Source organism: Salvia hispanica, chromosome 4 (assembly GCF_023119035.1).
Source record: "Salvia hispanica cultivar TCC Black 2014 chromosome 4, UniMelb_Shisp_WGS_1.0, whole genome shotgun sequence".
NCBI classification, from domain to species: Eukaryota; Viridiplantae; Streptophyta; class Magnoliopsida; order Lamiales; family Lamiaceae; genus Salvia; species Salvia hispanica.
The window spans coordinates 23,666,368-23,681,925 of NC_062968.1; the positions used below are offsets into that span (position 1 = coordinate 23,666,368).

General features: G+C 33.2%; 1 protein-coding gene across 2 annotated transcripts; it reads left to right on the plus strand.

The window, feature by feature from the left end:
- Positions 1-5,149: 5,149 nt before the first annotated feature.
- LOC125223193 lies at positions 5,150-9,875 on the plus strand. Of its 2 annotated transcripts, none has more exons than XM_048126214.1 (14): positions 5,150-5,396; positions 5,860-6,120; positions 6,210-6,244; positions 6,333-6,411; positions 6,532-6,610; positions 7,281-7,352; positions 7,429-7,577; positions 7,764-7,820; positions 8,170-8,362; positions 8,487-8,706; positions 8,836-8,943; positions 9,085-9,207; positions 9,331-9,382; positions 9,525-9,875. In XM_048126214.1, the coding sequence occupies exons 2-14, from the start codon at positions 5,863-5,865 to the stop codon at positions 9,675-9,677; spliced, it is 1,578 nt and encodes a 525-aa protein (XP_047982171.1). In that variant the 5' UTR covers positions 5,150-5,396; positions 5,860-5,862; the 3' UTR covers positions 9,678-9,875. The 2 variants fall into 2 exon arrangements, with proteins under 2 accessions (XP_047982171.1, XP_047982172.1); XM_048126215.1 differs by having other exon boundaries at positions 5,153-5,307.
- The last annotated feature ends 5,683 nt before the right edge of the window (positions 9,876-15,558 follow it).

Here is a 15,558-nt window from a genome sequence, read left to right on the forward strand (position 1 = left end):
GTATCGTAAGTTTTCGATACGATAACGATATGAATTTCCTTATATCGCGATATATCGTTTTATATCGAAAATACGATATATATCAAAAAATTTCGATATATCGATATTTTCGATATATATCGATATTTTATTTTCGATATATATCGATATTTAACGATATATCGAATTTCGGTACGATATATCGAAATATCGATACGATAACGATATGAATTTTTTTTTATATCGAAAGTTCGATATATCGAAACTTTCGATACGATAACGATATGAAATTCTTTCATATCGATATTTTCGATACGATACACGATACAACGTTTTCGATACGATATATCGTATCGACCCACCCCTAGTCTAGCACATGGCAAAAGATTTTTTAATAATAAAGATATACTCCCTCCGTCCCAGAAAGATTGTCTCATTTCCGTTTTCACACCCGTTTTGCAAAAAATATAATAAATAGTTAAAGTAGAGAGAGAGTAAAGTAAAAGAGAGAATAATATAGAGAATAATCTTACCTACATTATTCTTTCTCTTATTTTACTCTCTTTCAACTTTACCTATTTATTATTATTTTTGCAAAACGAGTGCAAAAAATGAACTAGGACAATCTTTCTGGGACGGAGGGAGTATTAACTTAAAATAAAGAATATAGAATAAATAAGTATAAAAATATATTTACAGATAAGAGCTAATTAAAATAAATATTTCTAATACTATAAACAATTAAAAATATTATAAACAACAGAAAAAAAAATATTTGTACTTCTCTCAACCTACTCTCAATGAAACATTTCATATTTTAGCAGCTGATTATATACTAGGAGTATTTTAATATTTGATATGATTGTAGTAGTATAAAATAAAATACTTTAAATAACAAAAGAGTAGATATGTGGATGAAATAAAATAAAACATACAAATAAAGAAAAATGTAATACTACTATTTACAAAAGAAAAAAAAAGCAAACTATTTAAACAAATAAATAGTAGTAGTCAAATAAAAAAACATATTATATAAAATTTTAAAAATAGTAGTAGTAAAATAAAAACCAAATTTTTCAAGCATAATATTATAGTCATGACACCCAATTTAAAACTCAAATTATTCAATTAAAAATAATTTAACTAAATAAAATATATATTATACAAAATACAAATTAGAATGCGGAAGACCGCCCGCCACGAAAAAAAAATCATGTATTTTTTTTAATCTATGTACCTTTTTTTTTTTAATAAAATGAATGAATTTTCCGTATATTTTATTCCGTAATTTAATCGTAAATTTTATTCCGTAAAATATAGTTGTTTTTGAATTATTTTTATTGCGGCTGGCCTATGGCTGACCTAAATCTGATGTGGCAGGTGAATTTTTAGTGCTGCTGACGTGGCAGGGAGAGAGAATGGTTGGCCTATTACCATTATGGATGCTCTTACAACTCAAATTAGATCTCAATCTTACTAATCTAAAGTGCCAGTTTATTGAAAAGACATTTTTGTCCTTTTTGGAGGGAAAATATGAAGCTGTTTTATTTATCCTTTTGGTTATTTTAAAAAATGGCAACCATTGGATAAAAAAAGGCAGGTCCTATTGAGCAATGCAGTGGCTTCTCAAATAAGATTACACATTTATATATACCCACAACATTAATTAAATTTGCATTTTAGTGTAAACAAAATCTGCATTTTAGGGGCGCGAGAGAGATCTGAGATAATGGCGAGAAGAAGAAAAGGAGACGAAGGAGGTAAAGAGAAGCAGTGGGAGGCGGGAGGCGGCTGAGCGAGAGAACTGCCGGTGTGGGCGGCGGCGGCGGCTGCCCGAGGTTGGTGGGATAGCTGAAGCAGGCGGTAGAACTAGGGATGCACAGCGGTGGAGAGGCTTGGCGAGCAGGAAGTAGGGCGGAGGGAGCGGTGGCGTAGACGAGAGAAACAGAGCAGGGAGTAGGGGTGTCGAAACGGGTACTCGCGGGTACCCGCACCCGACGAGTCGGGTACCCGCACCCGATTTCAGCCGAAATTGTTGTCCCGATACCCGCCCCGCATTGTGTCGGGTATACCCGATACCCGACTCGGGTATCCCGCACCCGACACGGCGGGTACCCGACCCGACCCGATTTTTTTTGTAAATCATTTTTTTATTATTTGTATATTCCAAAATTGTTGATCGCCATCCATGATTAAGTATTTTTATGCATCCTAAAAACACATAAAATAAATCCACAAATTATTAAACATTGAAATTTTATAATTTAATAAGTATCTATATAGGCTACTGTATATATATTGAATATGTGTGTGTAGCATATGCTACTGTATACATTAATAAAATACTTATGCTAATGTATAGTAGTATATAATATTGGTAATTGTATGTTGAAAAACACGATTTATTCTTAATAGAGGAAAAAAGACAAAAAAAAGTTATATGTTGAATGTGAGTCAGTGACCGAGATAATTTAAAAATTATACTATTAATATTGAAAATTACAAAATATCAAACTAATTGGGTAATTTTCGGGATTATCGGGTATCCCGAGCGGGTATCGGGTATACCCGATATCCGCAAAATCCAAAATATGATTACCCGATCCCGACCCGTTACCCGTTTCCATCGGGTAGCGGGTACCCAATACCCGACGGGTATCGGGTCGGGTGTGCGGGTACCCAATACCCGCTACCCGTTTCAACACCCCTAGCAGGGAGAGAGGGAAATGACGACGGCACCTCTGTAGATTTGAAGATTAGGGTTAATTAAAAATGGAGTAATTTATGTATAGTACTAATAATATTTGGTATTTAGATTACGACTTTAGTCACATGACACATACGTATATATATTGAGAAATACTCATGTCATCAATAAATAGAAAAAACAGGTTTGGAAAAAAGATATTTAATTAATGAAAATACGGTTACGACTTCTTTAGTACCATAAATATTAGTATATCGTCATAAATTAATACATTTGTCAAATTTTAAATCATCAATGATCTTATACTATATTTTAAATCATCAATGATCGTATATATATATATGGATATTAGTATATTATAATATTAAAAAATAATTAATATTTATTATTAACTCTACAAAGTTATGGAGTAGTAATAAATTTTTAGAATGAGATTTAAAGAAAGTTGATATTTAAGAAATTATTCTAATAAATTACTACTGCCTTTTATAATACTTCAAGTAAGTTGAAGTAAATAAAAACTAATATATTAAAATTAAAAATAAAAACTAGAATACCAAACCCTAAATTTTAAATGTTATTATTATTACTTTTTATTTTGATTATAATAAATTTTCAAATAAATTCATGTTAGCAAACTATACTAACTAACAATTTTTATTTCTTTCGGGTTGTGCCAAAATAGTTGAGTCAATGTAAGAAATACTTATTGGTTTGTAAATCAAATTTATTGTGGTATAATTAAATTATTGTAATGAATATAAATATGTATAATTATTTGTATAGTAAAATTATTAATCATCTTTATAATACATTTTCCTTTTTGTGAAGTGTATCATATATAATGATATTATTTTCTTAATTCTATTATGAGACGGAAGGGTACTATATTTTTAGTTTTCAACATCACTAAAAATAATCAAAGACAATAAGTGAAAGCTATTTGAACTTTATAAAATTTCCAAGAGTAATTTATAACATAATCCTGCATAGTATTGCTCCGTGATTAATTGAATTGATTTATGATTTATTGAATTGATGGGGTTATTTTGTTTAAATGCTGTTTTATTTTTGTTAATTATCAAGAATTGAATAATCTTTCGTTACATATAGGAAATACAATTCCGTTATATCTATACTAGCAAAATTAACAAATGAATCTTATCTTATCTTACTAATCTCAAGAGTTTATTGAAAAGATATTTTTGCCCTTTTTAGGAAAAATATGAAGCTATTTTGTTTACCAAAAGGTCATTTTGAAAAATGCCAATCACTTGATAGAAAAAAAGCAGCTCCTATTGAGCAATATTGACTTCTCAAATAAGATTAAACATTTATATATACCTACACCATTAATTAAATTTGCATTTTAGTGGACTAATTATCTGATTTTTTTATTGCAATCAGCGACAGCTCCAAGCCTCCACCGATGGATGACGAGGACTAATTATATGATATTTTGTGGACTGATTTTCTGATTTTGCGATTGCAGCACAACAGGTGTGGAATCCGACGACGGCTCCGGTGACAACTGGCGGGTGAGGCGACGAAAGAGATGCTGAAAATGAAGATGAAGCGGTGGCGACGCTGCTGTGCAGGATGGGTTACTTCGCCGGCGGCGGTGCAGGAGGACCGACAGCGGCGGTAACCAAATAAAGAGAAGGAAAGGAGAGCCGACGGCAGTGGCGGCTTGACTTGAACACCGACAAGCCCGATACCTGAGAGTTACGAGGGAGAGGGGTTTGAAATATGTTCATATTGAATTCAAATATGGCTAAACCAAGTAAATATGAAACACCAATAAATAATGATGTAAAGTGAAACTAAATTAATATTATTATCAATAAAAGAACAATGTTGCATAACATTAATTGTTGTTGTGTATAGTAATATACAATTTTATATATAATATATTAGTTTAATTAAATTTGTTGAAATTACTTATAAATACGTATATATATTTATATTCAAGATATATAATTTATAAATATATTTATATTTAAATTATTAGAAATACACATAGTTATAATTGAATTGATTTTGTTAATCGAAATTGGTGAGCTATTTTTTTGTTCAAATAGTTTGCTTATTTTTTTTTTTGTAAATAGTAGTATTACATTTTTCTTTATTTGTATATCTTATTCTATTTCATCCACACATCTCCTCTTTTGTTATTTCTTTTATTTTGTACTGCACTCATATCAAATATTAAAAAAGTATACAATTATCTGCTTAAATGTGAAATGTTTCATTGAGAGTGGGTTGAGAGAAGTACCATTGTACAAATAATTTTTTATTGTTGTTTATAATATTACTTATTTTAATTAGTTTTTATTTGTAAATATATTTTTATACTTATTTACTCTATATTCTTTATTTTAAAATATTATATCTTCGTTATATAAAAATCTTTTATCCTGTGCATAGCATATACACAGGTGTTAACACTAGTTACTCCCAATAGCCCTATTTTATGAAACCCTAACTGAATTCTCACTCTCTCTCATCGTCTCTCCCCATTAACGCCTCTCTCGCCGTTAACCATCCGGCACAGCCACCGCCGCCGACGTCACCACTCCTGCACAGCAGCGTCTCTGCATCTCCCTTCAGCCGCGGAGAAGGTGGATTCTCTGCACTTGAAGAACTTCTCTCGAAATGAAAATGAGAGGAAATTGACATTTCGTTAATGGAATTTTGAAGATCTTGCTCGGTATTTATAGAAAAATATGGCTTCATTTAGGAATTTTGAATTCAAATTTTAAATAATAGTAGTAATTTGTTGTTCCTCACCTCATGAATCTCGTCAAATTGAAAGTTGGCGTGGAAGATCTTTTTCATAAATCCAGATTGACAGCCTTTTTTGATGTCTTGTAAATTACAAATCTTTTTGGAATATGTACCACCTCCTTGTGTGTATGTATAGGTGTTTTATCCTGTTTGAGAAGCCACAGTTTCATTTGTCCAATAATATCGGTTCTAATCAACTCTCCCTTTTAGTAGTATAGATATGCTTATCTTATTTTATTCTGGATGAATTTGTAGAAGTAGTGGCCACTTTAATTGGGGAATAAGAATAATGTTTTGAGTATCTGTAATGCAGAGTTTGTGCTGTTTATATCATAATTAGTTGTTTCAATTGTGTATATTTTGATTTACTTTATTTGATTTCTCAGCTCATGGGTGACCAGTCCGATGAGCCGCTTCCTCCAGGAGTACAATCTCTGCCGCGCTCATCGTTTGATAACACGGCATCGATGCCAGGTTCCAATTCAAGAAGCAGCCTTTTCCCTCTTGGCCTTTCAGAGGCGTCCAAAGTGGATGCTGGTGAAGAAGCAATCGTGCAGACTCGTGAGCATACCGGCAGTTCCGGTCTGCAATATGAAAGATTTAGTAATATTGAAGCTGCTGCTCAGACGGCTGTGCTGCATGAGCAAGTAATTGGTCTTTAGTTTTGCTTCACTGTATAAGGTTCATCTTTATGCCTCGGTGCTCATCTGTATGCGATGTTTCTTTATCATTTCAGGAAATAGCCACTCAAAGGATCTTTCAGAGCCAGAGGTTTGATCTAACCCGATCTTTAACTGTATGACATCAAAACTAATCATGGGTTCTTTTGCATCTGTATATGTGTCAACACACTACACAGAGGGTCAAATAATGCAAGTGAACATTTGGAGGATAATAAGGATATTTTGTCTGGACGCCATGACCCAAATGCTCTAAAGGTGCCTTGATATTGCCATTATTCTTAATAAAATTTATCTTATTCTCTTTTGCGAGTTGTGACATCTTTCTGTTTTTCAATTATCTCCAGTAATAAATTGGATGTTTTCCCAATCAAACAGGAGCATCTTCTGCAAATGACCTCAACACATCGAACAGAAATGGCCTCTAAACGGGGCAAGCCCACCTCCGTGGAGGAAGGTTAAATTGCTGCCATGAAATACTTTCTACCTCTCAAGTGTTTTGGTGTACAATATGAAGCTATCATAAAACTGTCTAAAGATCCTCTATATGGGGTTTATTTTCATGTTCCTTTAGGATCACAAGGATTTTAGTTTGTTAATAACTATTTGAGATGCTCTTTGCTGTTCTAAATAAGCAAGAGACAGGAACATATCATCCTTTAGTTCAATCCATAGTAAATTTTTTCTTGTAATTACAAGAAGAAAATTCTATTACTAATGAAATGAAGGGATCAACAAGATTTAACATTATGAAATCTCTACAAGTTTTGCTCCACTAGACTTCTGGTGAAGGACCATTACTTATAATACTGTTATATATTGTCACTATTGCTCTTCTAAACTTATGGTATGGATGACTGACAACTTATAATTGATTATGTCCTAGTAAATCTAATTTAATTATATCGTAGATTATATTTGTGGTGTTGATTGGAATTGCTATTCATAGTGGAGAATTGAAGATGTTACAACTTAGTAAGGTTGCACAAATTAGAAGCCTTAAGATTCATTATTCCTCTAAGCCTCTTTAACTTAAATTATCGACAACACGAATGACCAAAGTCAGAATTATAGTTCTCTCATATGGTTGTCCTAATGATTAATGTTCTATTTTAACTTCATGTCAGGCAATCTGGAAATAGGGAATGGGTATGGTGTGCCTGGTGGAGGTGCTTATTATGGTGCTCCGGTACACAATGGTAAGAATGTTTCCCTCAAAAAGTGGCTTTCGCTAGAATGGGTGACATGACTTGATCAGTTGATCTGCATCATTAGAAAAAAGCCAAAAGAATGCCGAGCTTAATGGGGAGTCTGGACAGAATTCAGCTTCTAAAGATTTACCTGAATATCTTAAGAGAAAGTTGAGAGCAAGAGGTATCCTAAAAGATGACAAAAACATAGGATATCTGTCAGAATCAGAAAATGTAAGTTATTATGATGTTTGTGTACAAAAGCCCTCTGCTATTCCTATATTATCTGATATCACTATCTGTTATTGATGTTTGTTGAGAGTTTTTCGAGTTAGTCTGAGTCTCATCTGAGTTTTCTTACCCACTAACCGACGTCTCTTTCATTATGTCTTCATATTGGATTGGGATTTTGAACTCTAGAGATCGGATGCTCAATCAACTCAAGCAACGGCACCTGGAAATTTGCCCCCTGGATGGGTGAGTATGATTCTTTATCAATGGGATAATTTTTTGCTAAATTATGCATCTGGCTCTCTCCTAGTAAAAGTATGTCGATTTAGGCATTCATAAAAGCAATGGTAGTTCTTTTATTGACCGTGCATATAACATCCCCTTTGGTTTTCAATCTCTTTTTCATGAGAGAAAAATATAGGATCAACTTTCTGGACTCTTTGCCTTTACTTTTGTTATTTATTCTATTTCATCAGTTGGAAGACAATGTATGACTTCCAGTTTCTGTATCACAATCAGCCTCTTTTTAACGTAACTAAGCTTGTACCTCATCCTATTATTCATCGCTCATCAATATTCTTGCATTCGGTGATAGATTGAAGCTAGGGACCCTGAAAATGGTGCTGTGTTTTATCACCATGCGAGTTCAGGGAAAAGCCAGTGGGAAAAACCTATGGAAGTGAAGAAACCTATTGAAGTGGAAAAACCAATTGAAGTGGCTCCTGCTGCTGTCTTTGCAACCTCATCTCTTCTCGAGGATTGGATAGAGGCACTTGACGAAATAACAGGTACATTCTTATAAGCCTTTGCTTATTGCATTTTGGTAAAATCCAGGTTTCTGATGGACCTTTTGTATTTGGAGCTATAGACTTACAGGTCATAAGCAAGCAATTTAACTATTTACATTCTCAGGTCAAAAGTATTATTATAACAGGAAGACCAATGTGTCACAATGGGAACATCCAGGAGCACAGCAGCAGGCGGCTCCACAGCATTATGAGATGATGGTCTCCCCTAATGCAATGGGTGGAAATTCGGAAGATAAGGCTTCCCCTTTTCCTAGGTGCTTGGGATGTGGTGGTTGGGGAGTGGGTCTGGTGCAGTCTTGGGGCTATTGCAATCACTGCACTCGGTACTTTAATTTCTAAATTATTTTATGGTTTATCTTATTGAATAATCTTGCATTGAAACCATTCAAAAGTAATAATGTTGATTATGGTGATACTAAATTTAATGTGGTATTTAACATTCTTGCTTGCAGACTTCACAATCTTCCACAGAGCCAATACTTGTCAATCTCTCAAAACCATAACCAACCAAATATTGTTGGAAATCAAGGGCACTTGGAGAAGAAGCCACCCCAACAAAGGTGATATTTCCCCGTCTATTTTGTTGAGTGAATTTGATGTGATATTTTTGGACATATATCCAATTGCATGTTAGAGTGGTTATGAATTTCATGTGATATTGTCTGCTGTCAAAATGTTATGATTCTGAGGGACTGATACAGGTCTGATACGAAACCCCCGTCTTGGAAAAGCTATAAGGACAGCAAGAAGCGTGCACACAATGACGAAGATGACCTGGACCCCATGGATCCAAGTTCATATTCGGATGCTCCTCGTGGCGGTTGGTATGTTACCTTTCTTATATCAACAAGTGCAAACTCACGATACCTTATTGTGATCAGAAAAGTAGCCTCAAAATGGTTTCTCAGTGAATACTTTTAACAAATTTATGGTCACTATTTCCACAGGGTTGTAGGCCTCAAAGGTGTACAGCCAAGAGCAGCAGATACCACTGCCACGGTATGTTGTTACCATTATGAATTTTCCTTGTACGAATTCGGATCAAGCACAGTTCAAAAGAGCAGAACCATTCTCTGATCTTCAGTGCTTGGTGTGTGTGCCTCTCCCCACCTTTCTCTAATCTGCAAACTTCGAATTCCAGGGCCCTCTTTTCCAGCAGCGGCCTTATCCATCCCCCGGGGCAGTCCTACGTAAAAATGCTGAAATTGCATCTCAGAAGAAAAAGCATAATTCTAATTATTCTCAAATATCCAAGAGAGGGGATGGGAGTGATGGTCTTGGTGAGGCTGATTGAATGAGGCTACGTATCGATGCACTTGTCTCGGGTTGAATGCGTAGACTTAGTGCACAGTTTTGATGTTCCCCTTTTCTTGAAGCTTTGGCATAAAATGCAGATGGTATGTTGAAGGTTGTAGTAGGTCAGGTGTCTGTTTGTTATCTTGCACAGAATCAAATCATACAAATTTTATTCCAAATCGATTTATGAGTTTAATTATTGTTAATTTTAGGGTGGGTAAATTAATGTTATCTTTGATTATTTGGATGATAACAGACTTCTTTGCATATGAATAGTACTATATAATTTTCACTCATATACAAGTAAAGTTAAAGTCAATAACAATCATAGAAATGAGCTGGAGAAGAGCTTCAACCCCCCATCAACATTCTTGAAGGAAATCAGCTTAATGTTCAAACAGTAAAAGTATCTGTCATGAAAATGGACCGACAACCAAACATGACACTCAAAGTCAAGTTTCAGTCAATCAATCCGTGCAACCAAGGTCCACAAGTTGCTGGCTCTCATTAATTTCAGTTGAGTTGTTTTGTATTCAATCATCTTTTCCTTTTGTTGTGTGATTGCAATTTGAAACAAGCTTTCCTTTCTTTGTGTAAATCAGAAAAAATGGCCTACAATCTTCAGCCACTCATCACCATTCTTGAAGAAATCCTTGATCCTGACCAACCTCGATGGGTTGTTGATGAATACAACCCTCAACTCCAATCCCTTTACAACAAAGCTACTTCTCTTCAAAAGCTCCTTAATAGTAAATCTTCATTCACTAAACTAGATGGCTAATTATGCATACTCTTTGAGTTCGCAACACCAAGTGCAACTACTTAGCGAATCTGAAAGTTGGAATCTACTTCACCAACTTGTGTTTGGAGAAGAGGATTGCCCCCCTGTATTGCAAGAGATTGGTCAAAAGATTGCAGGCGATTGCTGGGGGCTTCCTCTAGCCATTAGTGTGATTGGAGGGCTACTATCTAAGATGGAAAGATCAAAAGGTGTTTGGGAGAAAATTGGTGACAGTGTAATAGCAACAATCGGTGAATAAGATGGGCAATGCTCTAGTATATTGACTTTAAGTTATAACCACTTGCCGAATCACTTGAGACCATGTTTTTTATACATGGGAGCTTTCCCTGAAGACTTCAGATTAGTGGCTCCAAACTCCTACAATTATGGATTGCATAAGGATTTGTAAAATCAAATGAGGAAAGAAGTTTGGAGGAAGAGCTTGGTTAAAGTCTCTAATAGAGAGAAATCTGTTTATGGTTAGAGAATACAAAAAGAGTGGAAAACCAAAGAGCTACAGCATGCATGATATGCTGAGGGAACTATGCATCAGGAAATGTGATGAAGACAAGTTTCTGCATGTGAAGAATGGTCCCAATGTCACATTCTCTAATCCACGCCGTGTGAGTAATGACACATCAGCCAAAATTGGAATGTGTTGATCATGTCACTTACTCGATTTGTTATGTACATTGATCCTAGCTACAATCAGCTACCATTTGGTGTCTTTTCCTCGTCAAGATTGCTAAGGGTATTGTATTTCATTAAGGTCGAGTTCACTGAGTTCCCAACTGAAATATTTGATTTTGTCAACTTACGCTTCTTAGTTGCCAGAGGAGTTCTATATAATACTAGAGATGTATTATTTGTTAGAAGACGTGTAAATATACCTAGAGTAATATCAAGGTTGAAGAATTTACAAACCTTGATTGCTCCATTTTTCGAGATTGATGTGCCGTCTGAGCTATGTCAGCTCCCTGTGTTAAGAAATCTCAAGATGCCAGAATTTAGATTGTTAAAGGATGAGGAAATGAACTATAGTATTATGAAGAAGCTGCACATGATTTCATCCGTGAGGCTACCTAAAGAGGAATCAAGTTGGGATAGTTTCTTGAAAAGCATTCCAACTAGATTGCTTAATCACATTGCTCTTTGAATTTGCAACTAGATTGCTTTAATTGTTTGATTACTTGCGACTAAAGCTCATGTCTAATCTTATCTCATTTTCGGTTGCCTTTTTCTCAAAAGCTCACTCTGTCACCATAGTATCAAAAATACATTGTATCTCATGATTATCCATCTAACCCCACTCTATAACTAGTTTAAACTTGTGAGATAAGACTTGCTATAAATTTAGTTCATGTTTGGTAGGGTTGACATCTAGGGATGGAATTCTATGAACAAAAATGAGAGGCAGTAGATTTGGTTTATTTTGATATCTTTTGTTGGTATAACAATGAATTTTATTCAGAATTTTCACAATTCAAATTCATATGATCTTTGAGATATGAGCAATAGGAGACTTGCTATGAAGAAGAGTCGGTAAATATATACGTAAAATAATTGCAAATCCAAAGGTGAAGAGGACAACCAAGGCGAAGAGATTTCCAAAGCCGAGAGGGAGTACGAACATGACGAATCAATAGAGTCCATCTGCTATAGTCATGTCTCCATCATCCATCTTTTTCTTCTTTCACCTGCTTATGAGTTATGATCAAGTTGAATCAATAATATACTACACATTAATACTCATCCATACATGGCAAACCTTAACAATTTATTTATACAAAAAATGACAGAAAAAGTTTTGATTTCACCTACTCAATACATGAAATTCCATTGACTTGAACAAAGCTCTCAACAAATGGAAACATCGCTGGACCATCGACGTATAGAAATTAATATAGTAGTTGGATAAAAATTAATCAGTATTTTTTTATTGTTCAATTTCTTTTAAAATTTTCATGTTTATTTATGGCATCAAACAAATATTGTTTAAGAACTATATTTACTCTGTATTGATGCTTGGCCTTATAATATGATTTTAGCATAATTATAATTATAATAAATTGCATGTACGTATGGAATAATACATTGAAATTATAATTGACCAGTTTCTTATTTATTTTGTACATGTCTGTGACTGTATGTATTTATTGCATGGTAATATTTTATATAAAATGTAGTACGTTGAGATGTGTTTTATTTTGATTATTTCTAATATTGCTGTAATTTTTATGGTATTAAATTAATGTTTTAATTATTAATTGGATTCGAATTTTATAGAAAACGCGAATGGATCTATTTAATCGATAAAGAACTTTAATAATGTTCGTTTAATTCTACAAGTAGTGTAGTGATAAATAAGTTTTCCAAACTTTATGGGTGGATTCTTCTTTTGTTTAGTTCTTTATTTTGATAGGTTTTAATCTCCTATGATTTGACATAAGAATATTATAGTTTGTGATTAATTGTTTCATAACAATTTTCACATAATTAATGATATTGTTTCTAATTTATTTATTTAATTTATATTCTAAACAACAATATTTTAAAATTATTTTAATAATACTAGTAAATACAAACTCACAGTAAAAAACTAAAAATGTGGGAAAGGAAAAAAGAATTACCATGAAAATGGTTGGTCGGAATCCATGGGTGTTTACTTCTCCATTTCCACAATAAAACGGTCATAAACTGAAGAATACATTTTTATATTTCTTTTTATCATTTTTTTAATCTTATTTTTTTTATTTTATTTAAATTGTATAATATACATATCTACAAATTGAATTTTCATTTAATTATCTATAGTCTCCAATCTTTATTTTTTTGTCTAAAATAAACCATATAATAAGTTGCTATAAGTTTGGAGAGAAACTAATAGAAACATAAATGATTTGGGTTAGGAAAAGTCGAGGAAAGGAAAATCGGGGCGGCTGGGTTGCGGGCACGGTGGCAGCCATATGGATGTCAATCCAACCTGAAATTCGTGGGCCGGCCTGAATAACCCGGTAAAATGAGCAGGTTAGGGTTGTAATTTTATTACCCGAATACAAAACGGGCTAAACGGGTTGGCCCGAATGGGTTGGCGGGTTAAAAGGGTTGGCCCGAACGGATTGTGGGCCGGCCCGATGGGTTGCAACTTTTAATTAAAAATTATTAAGTTTTAGGGGTTTTCTTTATATTTTTGAATGGTCAATCTTTCTATATAATCATTAGTCTCATTCAATCTTGATTCTATACTTTTCCACTTGATCCCACAATATCATTGTCAGCTTTCAAGTTCCACATCAACTCATTATTCCACCATTCATCATCTGCCATTAGTGTCTTACCACCACCAAAGTCAATCAAGACAAAATTAAGAAATAAGTCATCAAAATTTTAATATATTTATCATTTTAATAATGATTCATGTAAGATATGATTTTTAATTATCATAAAGAATTATTTAGAAACAATGCCAAAATAATGACAACACAAGCTTTAATTTATGTTGTAGTTGATCAAAATGAAATGCTTCTTTCCAAGTATTATTATAGAATACTATGAAAATATGAAGATTTTATATGATTCTGACTAAAAAGAAAAAAAAAAGTATCTAAAATTTAAAATCATATTATAGAAGAAAATTTAGATACAAGAAATTATTTTCGAAAGCTTTTAGGCCCGAATAGCCCGATGGATTAGCCCAAAACCCGACGGTTTAGGGTTAGGGTTGAAAATTTATAACCCGAAAAATCCATAACTCGAATAGCCCGCACCCAAATAGCCCGACAACCCAAGTGGGTTGGCCCGAACCCGAACGGGTTAGCCCAATTGACATCCCTAGGCAGCCACACAATGTCCTTAAAAAAACAAATTGAATTAATTAAATTCATTATTTATAATAAGTTATCAATATATTTTTTGAGGTTTGTGTTAAAATAACAACACCTCTTAAAGTGATACCGTGACACCACATATACAACAATATTATAAACGCTACACATCAATCTATAGATTGCTGTATAGTGTGTCAGATATTGATGGCCAAGAAAAATTGTTGTATAGTGTATACCATATTGCTGACCGTCTTTTTTAGGTTTTTTTTGCCACATGATAGCTTATTATTCGTCCACGTAAACAAATAATTGACTAGAAATAGTGGTATAATGTTATTTTAAGAGGTTGTGACACTCTAACCTTTCCCTATTTTTTTTATCTATAACTATTTGATCCTCATTGATCTCTTACCGCATTTCATCTCAATTATTCTTCTCTTATTTTAAATTGGAAAAGATCCTGACTCTTCTAATAAGAGTTGTATATCAAATTTTGGGGTTAAGTTGAGTATGATCTTATTGTTATTATTTAAATTTATTAATTTAGTCTACCAAAAATTATGTACATGTTGCATTCATCAGCTAAAATACAAGATCACCAACTAAAACGGACACTCTCTTTTATGACTAAATAATTCGATATGGAATTTTCCGTTTGCATTTTATATTAATATTTACATTTTCTTATTGTGGATATATATTGTTTAATAATACTAATGTAACAAAAATACGAAAGAGGAAAAACAAGCACACAATTTGTCATCATGGCCTCATGAAACCTAAGCAAAATGTGAGTATGTTGTTCTCCCTCCCTCCAATTTACAGCTTGGATCCTAATTTTCTATTTTTATTAATTATTTCACTTTATTTTTCTATCTTATTTTTAAGTAATGAATTTTACGTTCCACTAATTTTTTTCCTCAACGATTGAGATTTACTTGTTTGTATCTTGATCTTCCATTTTGTCTATGTTGTTGCTAGTTTGTTGTTAGGTTGATGAGTTTTGTTTGAGATTTTGCATAATATTTATGAGAGTAAAGGCCAAAATTGGTCATGAACTTATGATCATTTTACAATTTTGGTCTTAAACTTTATCTTTTGAATTTTTTGGTCCTGCATATATGGAAATTTGATCATTTTGGTCCTCTGTCAACATTTCCGTTAATATTTAACAGTCAACGATTTTAATCACAATTTTGACCAACTTAAGAAATTTTTAATTATTTAATAATCAATTTTTTTTAAAAATAATATCATAAATTATTTATGAT